General features: G+C 43.6%; 1 protein-coding gene across 1 annotated transcript in view; it reads right to left on the bottom strand.

Annotated features, from left to right (window-relative positions):
• The window catches only part of CPZ (carboxypeptidase Z), a 34,808-nt gene extending 13,898 nt beyond the window's left edge, over positions 1-20,910 (bottom strand). Inside the window, exons 1-6 of the mRNA XM_008645065.2 lie at positions 20,591-20,910; positions 8,902-8,925; positions 7,623-7,997; positions 6,642-6,854; positions 4,371-4,567; positions 3,264-3,425 (exon numbers count right to left, since the gene is read on the bottom strand). Of these exons, the coding sequence (XP_008643287.1) occupies positions 3,264-3,425; positions 4,371-4,567; positions 6,642-6,854; positions 7,623-7,997; positions 8,902-8,925; positions 20,591-20,678 (1,059 nt within the window). The 5' untranslated portion in view covers positions 20,679-20,910. The remainder of the gene's footprint in view (positions 1-3,263; positions 3,426-4,370; positions 4,568-6,641; positions 6,855-7,622; positions 7,998-8,901; positions 8,926-20,590) is intronic.
• Positions 20,911-21,222: the final 312 nt, after the last annotated feature.

Here is a 21,222-nt window from a genome sequence, read left to right as displayed (position 1 = left end):
GCAGGATTTTGCTTTTAAGTTAGATAAGATCAATTTTAAAGTACCCATCTCACAAGAACAATTCAGAGCACAATTAGAAAACAGCTAAATTATTTCTGCATGAGTACAGAGAAAGGCCACTACCCTTTTTAAACCGGAATCTCATTTCTGTTGATTATACTGCAATTAGTCACTGTCTCCACAGCTTTCAAAGATCTCTTTTTTCCTTTTTAAAAGCAGCCAAATTTTCCTAAAGATTATGCCAGCCTCCACTGGCATAGAATTCCAAATTCTGTTTGAATCAAGCAAATTGAACTGACTTTATTTCAGATGAAGCCTGAAGTCTGTCTGAGCCCTCAGACCGCTTATTACAGTAATTCATAATAGTGGGGAACAAAACATGCTATATAAAGCCAGGCTTTTGGAGAGCGGGAGCTCTGGCTGAGAGCTCACTTTCTGTTTCCTGATCTTTATACAGTACCCTGCCACACTCAGGTAATTACTTCAATCAGGTAGGTAACAAACACTGTTAAGTAAATGGAAGCTGAGAGACTGGTGTTGAAACGTTCAACCTAATGCTCCCGCATGCACAAAGCACTACTGTAAGAGCCATGGGTTCATCTTCCTGACAAAACTGAGGCTCATTATGGGAGAGCTGATTTGACAGTCCTGTGGTACCACCAGCAAAGGAGACACAAAGTTGTGACACCACTTACTGCTAGGTTTGTGAAGCGTAGGCAACTACAGTCAGCAAGGAGATTTTGTGGTGCCACCGAGGCCACAGGCACACTGGTTCCCTCATTTATTCTCTAGAGCATATGGATTTGGAGATACTTTGGGTGTTGTTTATGTGAGGACCAGCTTTGGGGCCAGGAGAACACCTAGAAGTTCCCCAAGCTTTGGTGCTCTGAGGAGTGATTCCTTGGATGGCTCCCTTATTTCTTCTTTAAATACAAGGAAAGATTTGCAGGAGAAGGGATGTGTTTGTAACCCCAGGACTGCACCCACTGAGGCAGAGCTCAGGCAGGGGGTGGTTGTGTGCCAAGGTTCCCTGGTCCCTTCTCTGTGGTGACAGACAACCCATGGTGACCAGCACGCTGCTGCTGGGGCAGAGCTGTGGTGGTAGCTGTGAGAGCAGTGTTAGGCTGTCTCCACCCATCTCTCTATAAACTACTGTGATGTTACACAGTGTTTAAGAAAGCTAAATACATGGTTATAAAAATGACTTCCTGCAAGTGGCTGCCTGCCACTGAGCATCTCACAGAGCAGCAGAAGAACCAGGGCAGAAGCAGGACTTGGAGAGGGAGGAGGTTAGAGCCAAGAAACCCAGTTATAGGGACTCTGGGCTGCACAGTGTGAGAAAAGATCACAGTTTGCACTGGCAAAAAAGTGGGTCTAAGACATGTTTGTCCTTCCTCATTGTTGCCTGGATCCTCAACCCTGCACCTCTGGAGACACAGAGAGAGTGAGCACATGGCTGGAGGGAGATCTCCATCCTTTCCTTCCCATGTTGGAGCAGGGGAAGAGTCTGAGGAGCTCTCCCTCTCAGGTGGAAGGAGCACCAGAAATAATGTGTGATGAACTGACCACATCCCCCATTTCCAGGGTCCCCCTGGTCCCCCTGTACCACGGGGCGAAGCAGATATAGAATTCTGGTGCAAAGTTAAGCCTGGGAAGAAGGCAGAGGTGGAGGGAAAGTGTTTTTAAGATTTCTCACTACTCTACTCTGATTTGATTCATAATAAATAAAAGAGATATAAATCATTTCCGCAAGTCGATTCTGTTTTTCTTCTGATCGTAATTGGTGACCAATCTCTCCCTGTCTTTACCTTCATCCACCTTTTAGTTTTTTTTCCTGTCCCCTGTCCAGCTGAGATGGGGACTGATAGAGTGGCTTTGGTGGGCACCTGGCATCCAACTAGGGAAACTCACCAAAGGGGTGAATCAAAGTCTCTCTGAATTTCTCCTAAAATCCCCTTTTTTCCCAGCTATTTTCATTTGGCCTCAGGCTCTGCTCCACAGCTCTCAACCTTTTCTTCCCTTCTGAGCCTCTGTACTCGCATTTACCAGCTCACTGTTATCTGTTATTATTCAGTCAAAAGTTGAAAACTTTTAAGCTTGTGACCTTATAATCATGCAGAAATTCAGTGCCATGAGTTGGGATCTGTGATTACATGCATAAAATAGAATAGACTACTCGAGCTTAGTTATGGCAGAAATTAGTGTTCTAATACACTGTGCATTACTGAGCCTCTCATAGCCTTCCACCTTCATATGTACATTATCCTGAGGAAGTGAGGGGTTTTCATCTAGATTTTACTACTGTGAAATGGGGTACCAGAACACTGGGGCAGCATCAGGGATGCCTTTGGGATTTAGACCTGTCTTTATATAAGACCACCTGCATCAGAGTAAGAAACTGAAGTATGATCTCTCAAATCTTCTGCTAATACCAGATACTGAAACAATCCTGTTCCCTACCTGTCTGAGGCTTTGAGCCAGCAACAAATATTGAATTAGATTAAAACGAGCTTAAAAGCAGAGGAAAGCAGAGCTCCCAATATCTGAACTACTGATTTAGCTTCCTGTGATTCTTCTTTCAAGGGCAACTAAGTTCCCCTGAGAGTTGTTGGTGCCGGGAGCTGCTGGGCTGCCAGCAACACAGGTAGGGCTGAGCTCTGCATTCCTGATATAACTTTACACAGAGCTTAGTGGGGATGGGTGTGAAGCCCTGTAGTGCTGCCTCCATCCTGCTCCCACCTGGCAGCAGCAACTCTCCCTTCCAGCAGCACTGCAGCTTGACAGGCTGTTTCCACTGCTCTATATGGTTACAGTGATTTGTAAACATCCTCTTTTAATGGAAGATTACACTGCACAACTTTACATGCAGCCTTTGTACATTTTCCATGGCAGAAACTCCTGTTGCATCAAACCTGTGCAGAGCTTGGTGCAATGACAACCAAATCCATAAAATCTTTAACATTCACTACAGTTTAAAGCACTAATGATGAATCATTACACACTTGTGACTCCCTTGTAACAGTCATTATTCTTAATCTAAAACAGCAAAGTTCAAATTATCTACAAATTTTCCAAATGATTTGTGACACCTGTCTCTTTGGCCAGACCTACACCATGTTTTCATGCCAATTCTGAGCTTGTCCACTTCAGTCTTACTTATAAAATCTGGTTACAAGCAAATAACTTCAGAACAAGCAATCTCAGTCTCTTTGTTCCCGAGCTGCTCTGTAGTATATATGATTTATAAATTGTGTAATTCATACCTTACCCCACCAGTAGGACTGTGGAATGGGGATGTGGTCCAGACGGGCCCCACGAATCCCAGCTCTTCTGTAAGCCTCAGATGTCAAATCTGGGAAATTTCTGTTCAGATCCAAATTCTGAGCTGTCTGTCGTCCGATGACCCATCCATTGTAACCAGCCCCCTGTTTTGTAACACAGAAGCCAACTTCAGAATAGGTCCCTGTCTCAAAATAGCACTTTGTGGAAATTGATTAATCAAAGGGAAGTTTTAAAAGAAGTAAACTGAAAATGTCTGTACTGTTAAAAACCCACATTTATTAATTAATCACATTTTGTCTCCAGGAATATTAATGCACAAACTAGCATTCAGGAAGTGTTTCACTCACCAGTGATGTGACTCATAAGAGGAACACAGGAGCCTGTTGCTCAGAGCAGCATGCAGAGTGGGTTAGGGGAGGAAAAAAAGAAAATACAGCTGATGCCCCAAGACAGCATGAGGCAAAGTGCAGTAACCCCAGACTCATACAACGGACAGAGATCACCACATGAGAAACACAGAGGAAGAAAGGTCTAGTTTCATGCTTGTGGTGGTAAAGAAAACAGTGAGGGGAAAGAAGAATGTCAGGTAACAAGTAATAGAACCTCTGTTTTCACAGGTCTCCCTCAGACATGGGCTGATCTCTGAAAACTGCCATCCATTATGAAACTTTGACAGTACAGAAAATATTCACATTTCATTATACCTACAGTTTTAAAAGAGGAGGAACATCTATCACATGGTATTAAACTGCATTTCTTTATAAAACAGTGTAAGCCATTAGAGTGAGTCAGTAGGCATTTTGTTCTAGAACAGATAGCAGAGAGTGGTAAGTGTGTGAAAAAGTAACACAGTCATTCCCACATCATCACACGCAGGCAGCAAAAATGACAAATGTGGCTCTGATTTCCTCTTAGTTCTGTTCACATCATCTTTGGAAAGCAATGCACCACCAGCCACACCTGGGATTCTGGCAGTCAATTATTAATGTTCCCTCTTTTACATGACACTCCCCTCCCAGTTTGCTCTTACCCATGGGGAATTGTAGAAACATGAAGGCCTGAACATCTCCCTATAATAAAATTTTTACCTCTTCTGCAGCCAGTTCATACCCATCAGGATTGAGTGAAGGCAGGAGATGAATTCTGGTGTTATTTATCAAGGTCTGGATGCGAGGGTTCCCCAGAAGATACTCTGAACACAGATACTGTGCAAGGTATATCAGTAGTTCCTTCCCCACAACCTCATTTCCGTGCATGTTGCCAATGTACTTAAATTCTGGCTTGACTGCGGAACATGAAGCAATGAGATGCTTTAATTTGATTATACCTGAGTGGCTTCCAAAATCAGGCTAACCCAAGTTTCTCACTCATGAGTCAAAGTTTTATTTACACTAATTTCCTCCACACGTTCCTGCAAATAGCACAGCAGTTCCAGGTGAACTTCCCTCTGCTAAACATCAGTTCAGCAACAGTTTAAATAGTGTGAAATAAAGTTAAGTCCAAACTATCAGGATTCCAAACCATAAGAGGCAATCATTGGTCTGAGCTTTTGCTAGAGTCATCATTACTTGTGAGCAAAGGATGATGAAAACAAAAACATCAAGCCATGGCTGGGAAAGAACAAATTACAGCCCTGGCACACTGACCTACCTTGGGTGGCTTCAATGCCTTATTTTTTTCATGGACCCTAGAAACGTCCTGCAGATGTGTAATATATTACCCCTTTATTTGGATAAGACGTTGGGTTATGCATAAAAAGGGGCTTTCAGGCTAAATAGCCCTGGAATAAGTCTATTAGAAACACATAACTTCACAGTTCCCTGCAGTTATTCAGTCAGTTTCCATCCTTCCTTAGAGACTAATGGAAAATAGAAAATAGGTGCACTTTGGAAACACCCTTTCCTGTCTATTCCTTCATCTTTGCCTTTGATCCTGGCCAGCCTCGAGCACTGGATACTGGAGGGGGCCTGGCACAGATCAATTGTGCCACTTGCTCGGGCTGGCAAAATCTCCAAATCTGGAGCTATTTCCACCTCCTTTTATGTTGTCCTGAGCAGCATGAAGCAACAGATTTAGAGAAAAATGCTAGGAAATGTGTTACACTAGCATCTTTTATCATGTCATATCAGAGTTTTCATTTAAAATCCTGATTCATAGGCTTCGTGTTTTCCTGGCAAAAGGAGTACAAGCTTAAAAAGACACCTGCAACTTATTTTCTTTGAAAGAGAGAGGAAGGATGATAGGCCAGGAAAATGTAATGTAGATCTTTGCTCTGTTAATGACATCTGCTGGGACCTGATTAAGTTTAAAGGCACCTCAAAATACCTCTAGACCATGCAAGGCAGCACAGCTGAAAGTAAACAAAGCTACCAGTCTTTGCTGTCCTCTCTGACTCCCCTGCAGCACAGCACACAGAGGACACAGCCGCATGATCTGAGATCATAATCTCAATAAAGTATTAAGTCAGATGTCGTTCAGTTCTGCCACACTGCTGAGGCTGTGCTGATGCTGGGGCTCTTCTGATGAGAAACAACCTGAGGCTCTCAGCAGTGGCCACAGCAATCCACCATATCTAGTCAGGTACAATTTTTTGAGCTGGAAGCTGGTAACTGCAAAATAATACCTAATACTGCCCTAGAAAATTATCTGCTTTTTGAAGAATTCAAACCACTTAAAAATCAGGCCCTTGCTGTCTTAGTGATGAAACTACAAAAGAGAGATTTGCACCATTCCCCTCTGAAGAAAATTTGTGAGGACTCACATCCTGATATATATATTAGCACCTATATATAGTATAATAGCATCTATTCAGGTGCTTTGATAACATAATTCCTGGTATTATCCACCTGTTACACTGACAGGTACAGCACTGACATGAACCTCTGCTCATTCTCTGCACATGAGAATTGTTTTCTGTGCTGGATCATCCCTTTTTAGTGACAATCTCCTTCTGTATGTGAGGCCTTCTCAGAAGACATCTGTATTTTAGGATGTGAAGGACAGTGAGGAAGTGGTAGATGATAGAGAGGGCAAGTCAGTAACAGAAAAGTATCCCAGATTTGTACCTTGGGCACAAATAAATAACCGCCACATCACTGCAACCAAATACACAGTCCTACAAGGAACAGGATTACCAAGCGTGGTCATGACAGAGCTCATAACAGTAAGAAATTGCTACTGGGTTGTAACTGCTGCAAGGAATCATTAACTATCACTGTATTTCAGGAACACAAGGGAGGAGAAATGTTGTTGAATCAATGCTTTTTACAGTTTAAAAGATGTCCCAGTAGAAGGGCCTGTTTTCACTTGGATAATCTGGTCTCTCCTCAAACAACCTGATCAGCACTGATATAACTCACGCAGTTCGTGGTGTCCAGGCTTGGTTGAAAACTCAATCACAAAAAGATCCTTCCCTTCAAAACTGCGCCCTATGCTGTAAGTTGTTGCAATGTGGGAGCACTTAGAAGCAGTCTTCTTCAGCGTGCTCACCATTTGGGAATATGAATGGTGTTTGAACTGAATAAAAGTTGCTGGCAAGTCTGAAGGCACATCTTCCTCAGCATCTACTTCTCCTGCAATGAAAAATCATAACACAGTGTTTAAAACCATAGTGCTCAGAGGATTGTATGAAAGCCTGCACTTTTTTGCAAAATATCTTTATAAGTAGAAGAATTATAGAAAATAAAGCTGTAATCAAAACCTTAAATGTATGTAGTACATCCTACACTTATTGTGGCATGTTTTATTTGCAAAATCCTACTAATGCGTATGCACACTAACAAATATTTGTGCAATTTGCAGCTATAATTTGGCCTTTGACATACTAGCTCATTTTAGTAACAAATTGTACAGATTTTTCCCTTTGAATTTTGTGTTTTGGGTTTTTTTTAATGAGATTTATCTGTCTTCAGCTATCTGGATCTTCTTCATCCGAACAAAAATCTGTGACAATCATTAATGAGAATATTTTAACCAGCTGTTAAATTTGACAGGCAGTCACAGATTAATGAGTTCACTAAAGTTTCAGTTTTTAAATAAAAGATTTCAAATATATAGACAGCTATCACGCAAGACAGGGCTTATCTAAATGCATCCAAACATCTTGCCCTGAGCTGCTTGTCTTGATGCTCTTTTTAAATGAGAGAGAGAAATAGCTAGTTCTTGAGCACGGTTTAATTGTTTAAAATAGGTGGAACAGAATTAATGACACGTTACAGGTCTCTACAAAGACAACAGGCTGAGATGACAAGCGAAGAGGTTTTGTGCCATAGACATGTCAAGCTGAGTGAGATGAGACCCTCCCCACGCAGACAAGCTGTGCCAGCAGTTTCCTTGCTCACCTCGCAGCTTTGCCAGCGGGTCAAAGCACCCCTCTTCCTCCCCAGCAAAGAAGCGGTCACAGTCTAAGAAGTAGGGCCAGGCCATGTCTATTGCATCAAAGGCAGGGAGGCAATTTTTTTTGAGGTTTTCACAGACGTGCCTGCAGGGCTTTATGACTTTGTCCTTTTCACACTGTGGGGCCAGCACTGAGCAGCCCAGGAGCCTCAGGTCGGGGTTGCATTCCCCCTGGAGCAAGTTGTGCAGCACACTGATGAGCAGGTACTCAGAGCTGTACTCAATCACTTCTCGAGACTTCTGATCCAGAAAGTTAGGATACACCATTTGAGTATAGGCAACATCAGTACAAGAACTCAGGGCAATATCCACGCATTTTGCTATGAAAAGGAGATGAACATAGAAAAAAATAACTTTCTTCACTGACATTCTGAATAATTCAAAGACAACATAACAAATACCATGTCCAATGAACTTATTTTTTTAGTTCTCAGGTAGGCTGGAAACAGTTTGCAAACTGAATTGCATATTTAAAACCACTTATAGAAAGATGATGAGAAGCACACTTCATTCTGGAGATATAATTTGAGTTTAGGAATTTGACCAGAGAATTTCTAAGAGAAAGGTGGGAATTTGCTGGTGAGAAAAACTCAGATTCCTGAATAAAAGTGTATTTGTGATATCACTCTCTCCCCTGTCCTTGCCTTTTCATATGGATTCCCTGAGTAGGTGTGAGGATTTTTCTTTAGTGGGGAACATATCACTAAGTTATCTCTTTTCTCTGCTTGGCCCCACAAAATTTGTAGAGTTTAATATCTCTGAAACTACAGACCCACTGTGAAGTTTGATTGAAATTGCCCAAAGAGATGAAAAGTCATTCTGGTGCTTCACTCACAGGCAAGCAGACCCATAAATATGATTACATGTATGTTCTCATAAACCCAATAAATTTAAGGAAATCAGGTTCAGAGATCTTAGGAAAATGTTGGTAATACCTTCAACCCACTTAGAGGTGAAAAAGAGTAATAGAAAGACACCTCCTCATAAAATTACTGGCTGTTATATTAATGTGTCTACATTTGAGCATCCTTGTCTTGGTAATTACTCTGGCTGGTAACAAATACTGTTGTCACAGTAGCAAAATACTACACTGTGTGAAAGAGCACATTTCTCTTGTAAGAGAACCCACTATAGCACCAACATGAGAATACTTGTCAGGAAATAATGAAGAAATACTTATAGTTTTGAGGTTCTCCACAAACAGCGAGGAAAGACACTTCATACCTTTCTGTACAGTTTGGCATTGACCTGTAAATAAAGAGGAAAAGAAAAATCATTACAGGGTGGGTATACATGGTTCCTCCCTTGTGTTAGGTATTGTCTGACCTGATATCCCCACAGAGGCCACTGCAGCTCTGTGTCCTGAGGTCCAGACATACCAGGAACAAGCACATATTCCCAGCAGGCACATATTACAGAATCACAGAATAGGCTGAGTTGAGAAATCTCATTCATCCTCATTCACACACAGTTAGGCACCTAGGAAATTTCACTAATCAAAACCTAGGTCTTTTTAAATCTGGTTTAGTCTAAATGTCCATATGAGTCCTTCTGTACGGATCAAAGTGTCTGATCGATCTCCCCTAAAAGATCTATTTGTCCCATATAATGTTGTGGATACCTTTCCTTTAAAGCAATTCAGCCTTTGGGAGATATGAGAGGACTTTATTTCTTCCTCATCCTACTTCATTGTATCTCTAGCAATTGCATTTTATCACACTTTCAATAATAATCTTAAAACTAGTTATTTTCCTCCCCAACTACTCTCATAGGAAAGCTTTTCCAAAAGATCACTCCTCTAATGGCTAGAAATTGCCTTTTAATTTCCTGTTTAAAAGTATTTGTGGCCAGTTTATATCCACTGTTGTTGTGCCAACATTGTTGTTTAGCTTAAGTACCTCTCTGCATTCCCTGGTGCATTCCCTCACACTGTGTTTGCAAGAGCAATTGGATCTCCTCTGCTTTCTGTTTACTAGGTCAAATAAATGATGCTCTCTTGGTTTTGAAGGAACATGGTTTGATGACCCAGGAAATGCTTCCTTTGCTCCTGTAGCCAATGAATTTATATTGTCCTTCTCCAATACTGGCAACTAAAGAAATATATTTCTACCAAGGTATTGGAGTTGGTTTCACCAATGCCTCATAGGAGCTAAATCACTCTATGCAAGTCTGAACACCACCAGGTTCACTTCCCTTGTCATTTATTGGGGATCTCTTCTCTTGCTATTTCTTCTTGCTCTCACTGGGGGGACAGGCATTTAGCTTCTTGCTCAGTAAATTGAGCGTTTGTCCTCACAAGACCAAATTCATTATGCTTTCTTTCTTTCCTTCTAAAGAGAGTTTAAACTTCTACTCCTGGCATATTTGTTTAAATGTAATCATCTGCATATGTGTTGCTAGTGAGTGGATCATTCTTTAGCCAAAATAAAGTCATTGTAATGAGAACCAAATTAGCCCTGGGATTTTATCTTGGAGGGGGACATTTAACTGGAAATTAGTCTGGTTCTATATTATGGATTGCAATTGAGCCACATTACCTCATAAAATAAATGAGGCATCAGAACTAGCAGAAACAGCCCATCCCCAACACCAACAAGTTCTGTTTAGCAGCAAGCTAGAAAAAATTATATCCACACAAACTTCTTTTCCTGGCTCAGTAAATTATGCTAATTGCATTAAATAATACCTGGTTCATCAACAGTGCCTTCCATTATAGGATTTCAATGTTTCCCCTAGCTAGGCACAATCCCCTCTGTGAGTTAGTTATTAAGGTCAAGGCATTTCTAAAAAAGCTTCATCTCAGCCAGATACTGCATGTAGAGTTACATCTGGGGATAATCAAGGAGTAGCATTTTGTACAGTGCTAGCTGGGAGAGAGAAAGAAATGATCTCTTGTTAGTAACAGCTCCAGCAATTAATCCTGCTGATAAAATTGGATGTCACTACCTCCTGAATCTGGATAGTCTTATATACTAAGACTATCACACCCACATTTGAGAGACCTTGGACACAAGTCTGGAGTCAGCCAAATGTTTCTTACAGAGGGGAAAAGGTAGTGTGAAGAGAACTGGATTGAGTTTATCCACGTCTCAATGAGGAGAGTGACACTATCTCTATCACCAGGGTCAGTAGCAATGAATCCCCTTTGTTACTGTGAGGGGTGGATTAGAAACGTTTGACACCTTTTTTTCCCTCTTCTGAGCAAAAAAAAAGAATGTATTTTAGCTATTATTTTAGACTAGAGGGTTGTGTGTGCTGGGCAGAATTGTTCATGGGGCGTTTGGGGAGTATGAATGGTCTTTCTACAACTGCTCACATTTCCTCAAAGGTAAGAGGTGTTTTCCCCTCTGCTGGCTCCAGGACCAAGCTGCAATTGTCCTTTTTGTTTATATCTCCAACATCCAGTGATCAAATAACAAAACTGAGGCACACACAGTCTCCCTGACTGCTTTTGCTGTGCAGGACTGCTATAGCCATCAGTCAGCGAGATGTGGCACAGGCCATCTCAGAATTCTGCTTATTCAGCTGGAACAAAAAGGTGTTTTGGCAACACGCTGGAACAAGCAGAGGAAACCAAAGGGAAAATGCAGCAGGCGGGGTCTAGACGTGGTGCTGCCTCTCCCTACTCCAGCTCTCCGAGCAGCAGCAGACTTGCTGCGTTCAGCAGATGCCTCTTTCTGCCCAGCTGGCCAGGAGAGGCATTGGGAGGCAATGGACAGCTGATAGAAGAGACGTGAAATTCTGCTAAGTCATGTGCTGTCCCTGGGTTCACCTGAGGACTGACTCCTTTCATGAGTAGGAGGAGATGTTAGCACAGGAGAGGGAAAGACAGCTCTGGTTTCAGACTGTGCTACCTGCTGTCTACACTTCGATATTTTACCATATCTATATAGGGAGAGGAAATCTATTAAGCAACATGGCTGTTACTCATTAACAAGGATGCTGACTGAAGAGGACAAATCTATTTTTTAGATGAGGAACCAAATCCATGTAAGTCTTTTCCATGGCAACTGATCTCAGTATGTGATAAGCACGGGTGATTCTGCAACACCCCTGCATAGTAGAGAAAGCTTTTCCACTACTTCTAACCCAGAATGCCCCTTACAAACTCAAAGCTACCAAGACTCCCTTACTGATGAGCAAAAGCGGCTCCTTGCTCCAGGGCCCTGAACCTGGATCTAAACCTAAATCTAGATCTAAGCTAAAATTAGATCTAAGCCTCACACTTTTGCAGCATACCATGGCATTTTCTCTCGGTCTCTCCTTACTAGAGATACCTATGCAACTTTTTCTGCTGTAAGAGGCCACCTCTCCCCATCATGCCAGCTGTCCTGTGACCCATATATCAGCCACAGTTCTGTCTTGTAAACACCCAGGAGTGAAGCAGCTTGAGATGTCAGGTTACTGGGAGTCAATATACATGAAAGCAAGAGAGAAAAGGTCTGGTTTATGCCAAACCTTGCTTTATAGCCAGCCTTAAATGTGTATGTGTGCTGATGTGGTGTTTTGACTTTCCCAACATTTCCCAACGCCAGTGCTTACATATTTTTTGGAGGGTGCAGCTCTGCAGGGGCCAAGGATAATTCTGCAGTATTTGTGCTTATATAAATAAGTGTGGATACATGTAGCTGGGCCAGAGCCTGCCTGCCTAGAGAGCCAGCATCAGGAAACTCTCCAAGACCAGCTCCCAGGCTGCAGCTTTATGCTCTGTTCCTGCAACCTTGCACCTACTGGCCTGGGTCTCTGCACACAGAAATCATCAGAAAATCCCCATCCCCACCCGTAACAGCTCGTTTTCTCTAAGCTCTGGCAATGCCAGAAGAGTTCAGCCACTCCCTTCCTCATTTTCATAAGAGAAATGACAGGCGATGCTACACAGAGTTTCTCAGGTCTCCCAATTCACTTGGCAGGCTTCAGTCGCTGCTTCTTCTGTCCTTGGAAGAATCTAAAATTTTTCAAATTTTTTGTGCAAAATCTTCCCTGGGCTCAAAAGAAGACAGTGTCACCACCTCTCAAAGTCCCATCCACTGACAGGCTGGTACAGAGAGGCCTTTTTCTTCCTGACCCAGAACAGCCTTTTCAGTTTTTTATGTTTATTTTTGTACTCCAGCTATTCCAACAGAGCTACAAAAGTCCTTTCAGTAGCACAGCTTCTATTTAAGATTATGGGTAAAATAACTTATTGAAGAGGAGAAAAGCCATTTCAAGCTTTCTGAGCTCTCTCTATAAAATACACTTCTGGTTTTAATTTGCAAAGGCAAGCTTGAAAATCTACAATGCAGCACATACATATTTTACTGCCAAGCTTACATTTTTTCCCCTTGATGATTCAGCACCAAAGGAAGCAAGCTGCTGTGATTAACCCTAACCAAGACAACAGAGCTCAACAGCAACTTCCAGTACCATGGACTTGCCAGTTGCCTTTTCAAGAGCAAAACCAACAGGAGATTCGTGCAATTGATGATCTGGAATAAGCCCAAGGGCCAGTCTTAAATCTAAAATATCTAAATCATTCAGTGAGGCAGATTGGTAAGGGGTGTGCTGGTCTTTATAATATAAATTATCTCATCTATTTTGATCTGTCCTGACCAGCACACTCCCTCCCAGTTCTCTGGGCTTCTTAAAATACTTTTTTAAACTAGAAGAACATATTTATTCATTTTAGTCTGTTTATAGTCAAAACCTCCATTTTTCCAAGCAAAGCATTTCAGTTCCTTATCACATTACTATTACTATTCTGGCTGTTCTACATGGTTCATCAAGTTAATCTTTCAGTGGCATTCTGCCTTTGTCACTAAAGAGACAAAACTTAGTAGCAAGATACAAACACTGCTGAGCTGTACCATTTTGTAAAACACTGGAGCAGCACCTTCAAATGGCAAAGCACAGCCTGCTTTCAGAGCCAGCTCCTAACTACAGCGCAAGGACAAGGGCAGGACAAGATCCATTATATAACTCTAAAATGGATCAGAATCATCAGGAGGAGGGTGTGGGAGGAGTGGAGATGTAAGGGTGACTAGTGACAGAATAATGAGAGAGCTGAGTAGCTCAAAAAGGGGGAGAATGATTGAGCAGAAAGCCCAGAAGAGACGGCAGCTACACACCTAAGGCGTACATGCAGGGGCAAAAGTGGAGAAGATTCCCAGCCACAGAGAAAAATTCCAGAAAAACTGGAGGAGAGAGGAGTGCTTGCAAAAAGCAGCTATGTGGTTAACTCCATTTTCTGGGTACATCAAAGCTTTTGTGAGTAGAGGACTGAATATCTGTTATCAACCCTCCAGCAATTGCAGTAACTGCCTGGGGGAGGGATGTGTTTGCAACAGGCAGAAGCAGTGCCCAGGAGCACTGTGCAGCCCTCCTTTAACCCTGCTCCTTCACTTGAAGAGGCCTGAAAGCACCTGAAAGAGATTAATGCCTCATCTGCCTTCACTTTGCAGAGCAAGATCGCAGCAGGAAGATGCAAGCCAATGTTCATTGCCAATCACCCTTCTTTCTAACCCACCTGCTGCCCGGCATTGGGTTACACACACATTTTTATTGAATTATTGAAGGTGTTCCCTCAGCATTGCCACTGCAGTCAGCTCTTTCGAGGCTGTTTTTCTGGACTGTTTCTCTCTCAGGACTTCTCTGGGGCCAGTGAGAAGGTGTTGAAGCTTTTCCATGGATGATGTAAGCTCACAGCCTGTGGACCACAGGTCAAAATCTGAGCAGATGCACACCAAGACCTGTCACACAGCAAGGGCACAAAGACAGGCTTAGTGGGCACCAGTAATCTTCCCTTGTTTCTAGTTGTTCAGATGCAACTTAAACATGTCTGCAGTTGTAGGTGCCTAAAAGAAGTGATGAAGAGTATCCCTATCTGTCTGTCTGTCCCCCACCACTGCTTTGGTGCCTCTAGAGACGGGTGTCACCCCAGCTGTGTCTCTGGCTGGTAAGTGCTACTCCAAGGAGTCCTTCAGGAGCTGAAAATCCTGAACATAAACATAATTCCCTAAACAAAACCTACTAAATGCATTTTTCTGGCCTCAGCTGAGATCTTTTCCAAGTTGCGAGGGAAAAATTACCCACTGGGAAAAAAAATGCAACAAAGATGATGATAACAAAGTGGGCCAGCAGTTGCCAATTGACTGAAGGCTTAGTGAGCTGCATGTGTGACTGGGCTGTAGCTGAACAAGCATTTCCTGTGCACCAGGATGATCTGGAGACATGTGGGGATCATCTCTCAGTGTCTGGTCAGTGAAGGAGGAAGAAATCAGCTCATATCTGGGGCATGATGGTGTTAAAAAGCAGCTGGGGTGAGAAGGCAGAATAGTCAGGAAATCCCTACAACAATCATCTAAAGGATCAATTTTTTTGCCAGGTTGCCTGGAGAAGGATGAAAACACTTATTAACCAGGTAATCTGAATCTGCAATGCCTCCATAGCTTTACTTTGTGACCATACATTATTTATTGCTCAGTTCCCACTGTCTAAGGATGTGGTACTCTCTAAGTGCTTTGGCCAACAACCTACCACAGTCAGAAGCTTTCTTTTAAGTAAGCCAAACTGTCTTGAATGTTATGGGATGGAGGATCATGTCTGAATAATCGAGGGGTCTTTTCTGCCCCAGTCTTTCCAAAACATTTGCCAAAACATCATCCCATCCTCTTTAAACAGTATATCCATCCCCCTAGAACAACTCTGTCTTTTCTTTAGTTTAGATACATGAGAACTGTTATAACTAACATCATGTCTGATTATTCTGTAAGTAGTTGAGTTACAAACAAATGTGGTATTTTTATGTTACAAAAGACTGACAATTTAATAACCTTGACTTAAATCTGTGCCTTAATCTCATATTGTCTCCTAGATAAGTTTATCCTATTATAACCCTAAAAATTAGGTGCCAATTATATCACTGGAGTGACAACAGGATAAATTAAGGGATTGAAACTTCAGTTTTATTTCTCAAGTGGACACAGTAACCCTAAGTCCCTAAACTCCACTGATCTGTGACAGCTGCATCCAGGAAGGGTGATTCTGTCCAAAGAGGAATTCTCCAGTCATAAAAGCCATGGTTCATAAAAGCCCAGCAAAGAGACCAGGACATGTCCCACCAGCCTCAAACACTATGCTCACAACGTGATAAGTGACTTCTGCATGGTACCTCCCTTCATCAAGCAGTAACACATGACATTTATCCAGCATTTGGTCCAGGCTTGAGAAGGGGATGGCTCTCACATGGCATCAGCAACCCAAAGGGGACCATGGGAGCTATCAGCCAGCCAGCATCCTCAAACACTGTGACTGTGTGAAGGGAGAGGTAATGTCTAGAAATGTTGCAGGGGATCAACCATTAGTGTTACTAAGTCTTGCTAAAAGCCTAGCTGTGACTAAGAGCAGTGGGGTTTTGTTCAAGTTTTAACTTCTACGTATTCACACCCCCACACTTTAAAGATGTCTGTACAAGTATTCTAAAGAAAACTTTGCCTTCTGATTAAAATCATGCATAAATCATTTCAGCAGTATAAGGAGATACCTGTGTATTTTATTTTCAATATAAACTTACTTTGCCCATATTTTGTCTGTTATATTTGCCCATATATTGTCTGTTTCTGATCCCATTTCCCATTTTAAATGGGGCTGAAGGTCAGCGTTGCTAAAATAATAATATGTAGAAATCCTAGAGCCCCTGGCAGGAATTCAGCAGAGCTCACATGTTTCAGTGATGACAACTGGCTTCACAAAGAGCAGGAATTTCTCATCTTGTGAGTGAGCATGATATAGATCCTAATCCTGCATTTTTTTGTTTTGACACAACTTGGACACATCCATCTCGGGTCCAGCCAGTGAGATTCCTGCAGCTTGGGCTTTCCCACACGTGGCAGCACAGTCCTGTGGTCATGCTCCATGTCAGCACCTGCCTGTGCTAGCCACAGCAAGATGAGGGACCACCCCCCTGGGGCAGGGAGCAGACCCCAGCCCACTGCCAGGTCGCTCACTGCAATCACAGGAGCACAGGAGCAGCAGCAGCTGGAGAGGCTCTGCCTCTGTGTATGCACAGGTTTCACCAGGAAGCCAGCATGAGAAACACCCACAGCAGGTGAACAAATTTGCTCAGGTCCCATGAAGCCAGAGCCATTGTGAAGGTCATGGAAGGAAATAGCTTTTCCCTTTTTTCCCCCTTCACTTAGCAAAAACCATGGAACATTTTGGAGTTTGGAGCTGCAGAGAAGGAGAGGGAAAAGGTATAACATCTACATGTGAACACACTTTTTCTGTCAATCTGACTTTCCACAAGACAATCAGTCTCACTTAAAGCCATAGCTCAGAGAGGAGTCAGTGTCACAGAATCTGTCCTTGGCTCCAGAAGAAATACTGTAACTGTCCCCTGCCTCCTACCCTGGTGGTTTTTCACTCTTCATCTCTCTTCCTTGTACCTCCCCACTCCCTCTCATCTCCAGTGACTAAGGCCAGAGATCTTCAGGATGGGGCAATGCCTGTCTCAAGAGAGAGCCAAAATGATGAAAACAACAAGGTGCTTGGAAGAGGAGGAGACCCACAAGTGACAGGTGTGCCAACCAGCACTCTGGCTGCTCTCCTACCTCCACAGCTTCAGGTTAAACAGCTCCACGCCTCTGGTCTCCTGCCTAGAGAATGGGAGGCTCAGGGGGACCTTCTCTTTTTCTATCCTTACCTGAAGGGGGGTTACAGTGAGGTGGGGATCAGTCTCTTCTCCCAGGTAACAAGTAAAAGGATGAGAGGAAATGGCCTCAGGTTGGTCTAGGAGAGGTTTAAGTTGGATACTAGGAAAGATTTCTTCACAAAAAGGTTGTCAAGCATTGGAACAGGCTGCCCAGGGATCTGTTTGAGTCACCATCCCTGGAAGGATTTAAAAGACGTGTAGATGTGCTGCCTAAGGACCTGGTTTGGCGCTGAACACAGTGGTGCCGGGTTCACGGTTGAACTCAAAGATCATAGCGGTCTTTTCCAACCGTAACAATTCCACGGTTCTGTCATCTGACAGGCTGTGCCACGTGCCCGGACCATCCTTCAAACGCTCGGGCAGGGCTCGGGGGAGTGGCAAAAGGCTCGGGCATCCCTGCTGAGCGCGAGGCCGGCCGGGTCGGTGCCTCCCCGCAGCTTTTTTTTTGCGTCCCCTCCCCGCGCACCCGGCAAGCCCCGGGGGTTCGCAACCCCACTGGAGCACTGGTGTAGCCCTACCCGGAATTCCCCAATAAAGCGCTCCCTAAATGCCAGTGATCGGGAAAGGAAAGGCTTAACTGCTGTTAGTATCACTGTTGATAAAGGTTTTATCGCTGTTATGCCCCATTCGTGGAAGTGTTCAAGGCCGGGCTGGATAGGGCTTGGAGCAACCTCATCTAGTGGAAGGTGTCCTTGTCCATGGCAGGGGGTTGGAATGAAATAATCTTTAAGGCCCTTTCAAACCCAAACCATTCTATGATTCATCCTTAGCCTAGCCCTGGTGGCATCACAGTTGTAGAGTTGTCCCCAGCTGCAAGAAAAGTCACTTATTTGAAGACATATGACTTCGATCTGCTTCTCTGGGTTTTTAGTTCTATGGGTTGTCAATCATTATAAAGCACTTCGTTTAACTAATTACCGCTGGACTACATCAGTCAGCAGTAGAGATGCACCACTTGAATAAACAGGAACCTGGTTTATTAGCTCCCTCTGAAGAGTTCGGCCATCTCTCAGAGGAAACATGCTAAACTGTATTTTTTCTCACCCAAGCTATAGGCTAAGAGGCCAGTTAAACTCATCAGGGTCTGAAAGTGCTGCCTCACTCACATGGGACCATGTAACATCACTGAGAGAGACAGCAGCTTACTGCCCCCCCAGGGATACAGGACACAGCTAGGGAGAAGGGCCCTCCCTCAGTGCCACGGCTCCCAGCTGCTGCCCAAACAGCTCACCACACAGTCTATGACGCCTGTGTCATACTGTGGAGCTGGATGACAGTAATCATTTCCGTATTTTTCTTAACAGAAAAGCACAAAGCATTTTCAAAGGATCTTGGTATTGTAAACCATGTTTTATTTTGTCTTCTTATTTAAAAAAAAAAAGCAAAATGAGTCACTGCAGAACAAATACCACCAGGAAGCCTGCAGAAAGCAGCTCCAGTCTTGCTGGGAGTCAGACGGTGGCACTGGTTCATGCTGTTCTCTTCTGTAAAACCAGCTCCAGGCTGGTCTCCTCTTGCAGGGCGCTACAGGTCTGACCACTGGGATACAGCACGACCTACCCAAGGGAACCAAAAACAGGGGAGAAAACCCCACTGCTACAGCTGAAGATATAGCCTATGCCCTGAACGCTGAGAGGAGAACCCTGCAAGGTCCATTTGTGAACACGTGCGTCACCGCAGGACCCTCTCTTTTCATGTGGCCTGACATGACCTTATCCCCCCGTTAGAAAAGAAAGGCCCTTGAGAAACCCATCAGGTCTCTCAATGTCCAAGCTGCTACTTTATCGCCTGCTCCAGCAGCCCTCCAGTGTGAAGTGTGTCCCCTACGTGGCACACAATGTGGTGACATTGACAGCTCCCTTTCCCTGCCTCTAGCCATTCCTCTAGCAGCATACTCACCTGCCTTTCTGAAAGCCCTGCCCTAAAGACACCACAGCTGCCAACACACACAAAACACTCTCAGAGTCACCCCTCAATGATCCATACATTTGTGGTTGCTAGGATTAATGTCCCATGGCAAGACTTTGATCAGCTGGAACTGGAGCAGAATCATACCTCACAGAGAAAGGTCATGCTGCAAACCACGCAGCCTCTTCCTGTAATTGGCTGTAAATAGTCTACAACACTTCTCTTTGTGCAGCTTTATCCAAAAATAAAATCCCTTTAGGCTGTGGTAGACCTCACTTTGATGTTCGTGGGAACAGCACTCTCAAATTATATGCAGTACATGGCACATGGACTGTATTGTGTAGCAGTTCAATGCCAGTGACAGTCTATGGCTTATATTTAAGCACTGAAATATAGTTGAATTTCCTTGGGGAACATTAAGGTCAGTTTCAGGTTAATTTATCTCTTCCTGTAATCCCATAAAATAAATATTTTTCTGACTCATTTTAAGTTTAAACTGTCTGAAAATAGTTTTCCTGGAATAGACCTTGTCACTACACCGAATTCGTGTCTCCACTGTCCCCACATAAACGAAATTTTAATTAAGCACACTTGATAAAAAAACCCCATGTATTTTCAAAAGGAACTTTTAATATATGTTATCAGTCAACTGGTTACTGAATCAAAACTTTCAATTAATTTAGCAGCATGTTCCTATCTAACCTTTATTCTAAAGGGTAGATCTGCTTTTCCAGCCAATCAACTCATACAAATTCCATATTGCTTATAGCAAGCTAAAACACACCCTACAGCTGTCAGATCCTAATAAATCTCATACTTTGGACTTGAAATAAATGACCTAAAGCTAAAAGTAAGGAAAAGCTTTTTTTCTTAAGCAGAAAAACATACAGAAGGTCAAAAGTTCACCTTCTTGCAATCTGACTACCGCATTCCTAGAAGGCAATGCCAGAGATGAGGCAAACTTTCTACATTCCCAATAACAGTGACGGGGGTCCTAACAACTGTCAACTCCACAGATTGACAGAAAGACACCTCTATGACAGCCTTAAAGACAGTGATGGGGAATCATTATGCTCCCTTACATCACAGCCTTGTTTTTCTGTTGCAGAGCCACACACCTCCCACCTTCGCATCCATACTTCCCAAGCACAACCCCAGTTTCATCACCAGCCGTACGCAGATTTCCAAAGAGTTGATCCCCCTCATCTCTAGGGGAGAGTGACAGCTCCTGCCTCCCTCTCCTTGAAGCTGGAACTCTTTAGTTATCTCCAGGAGAAGGAAGAAGAGAAGAAGGAGGACTTTTGGGGTGATTAGCCTTACCTAGGGTCTCCTGGGTGGTTTCACAGCGGGGTGCTGGCTTGGCGGCCCTAAGCAGCCCACCTAGGAGGAGCAGGAGTGTCAGGACCATGCTGGAGCCCCTTGCACAGGCAGCACAGTGATGTGGCACTCACTGCCTGATGGAGTGACTCCTCTCCTGAGCCTCAGCGCGGCTCTGGCTCTCCAAGTTGCAGAGGAAATCAGTGCACAGCAAGGGCATGCCCACGTCTCACAGTGTGTGCAGTCCAGGCGTCAGATTTCAGCTGCATTTGAGCTTGGAAAGCAAAAGGCTTTGAGACAGAGAGGGAGGAGGAATGAGCTCCCCCTCCCCTCTGCCTCCAGACCGTCTCCCTCTTGCAGCCTGGTTTACAATTTCATAAACAGTTTCAGCAATGGGGGTTCCCACAGGGTTGTGCCCTGCTGCTCCTCAGCCGCGGGTCCCTTTGGTCTGCACTCAGCAGTTTTTCTAAAGGACAAGGGACATTCATGAAGCATGTCTCCCTGAAGCCAAGAGAACTGCCTGGAGAGAGCAGAGGGAAGACACAGAGAAAAGCAAACAACAGAAAGCAACTTTCCTCCCGAACTGTGGTATTTCACCACATACTTAACTGCAAGTTTAAAACATAACATGACAG

This window comes from Corvus brachyrhynchos, unplaced genomic scaffold (genome assembly GCF_000691975.1).
Source record: "Corvus brachyrhynchos isolate BGI_N302 unplaced genomic scaffold, ASM69197v1 scaffold80, whole genome shotgun sequence".
Classification (NCBI taxonomy): domain Eukaryota; kingdom Metazoa; phylum Chordata; class Aves; order Passeriformes; family Corvidae; genus Corvus; species Corvus brachyrhynchos.
The sequence above is the reverse complement of the archived record's forward strand: the minus strand, read 5'-3'. Positions and strand labels throughout refer to the sequence as shown.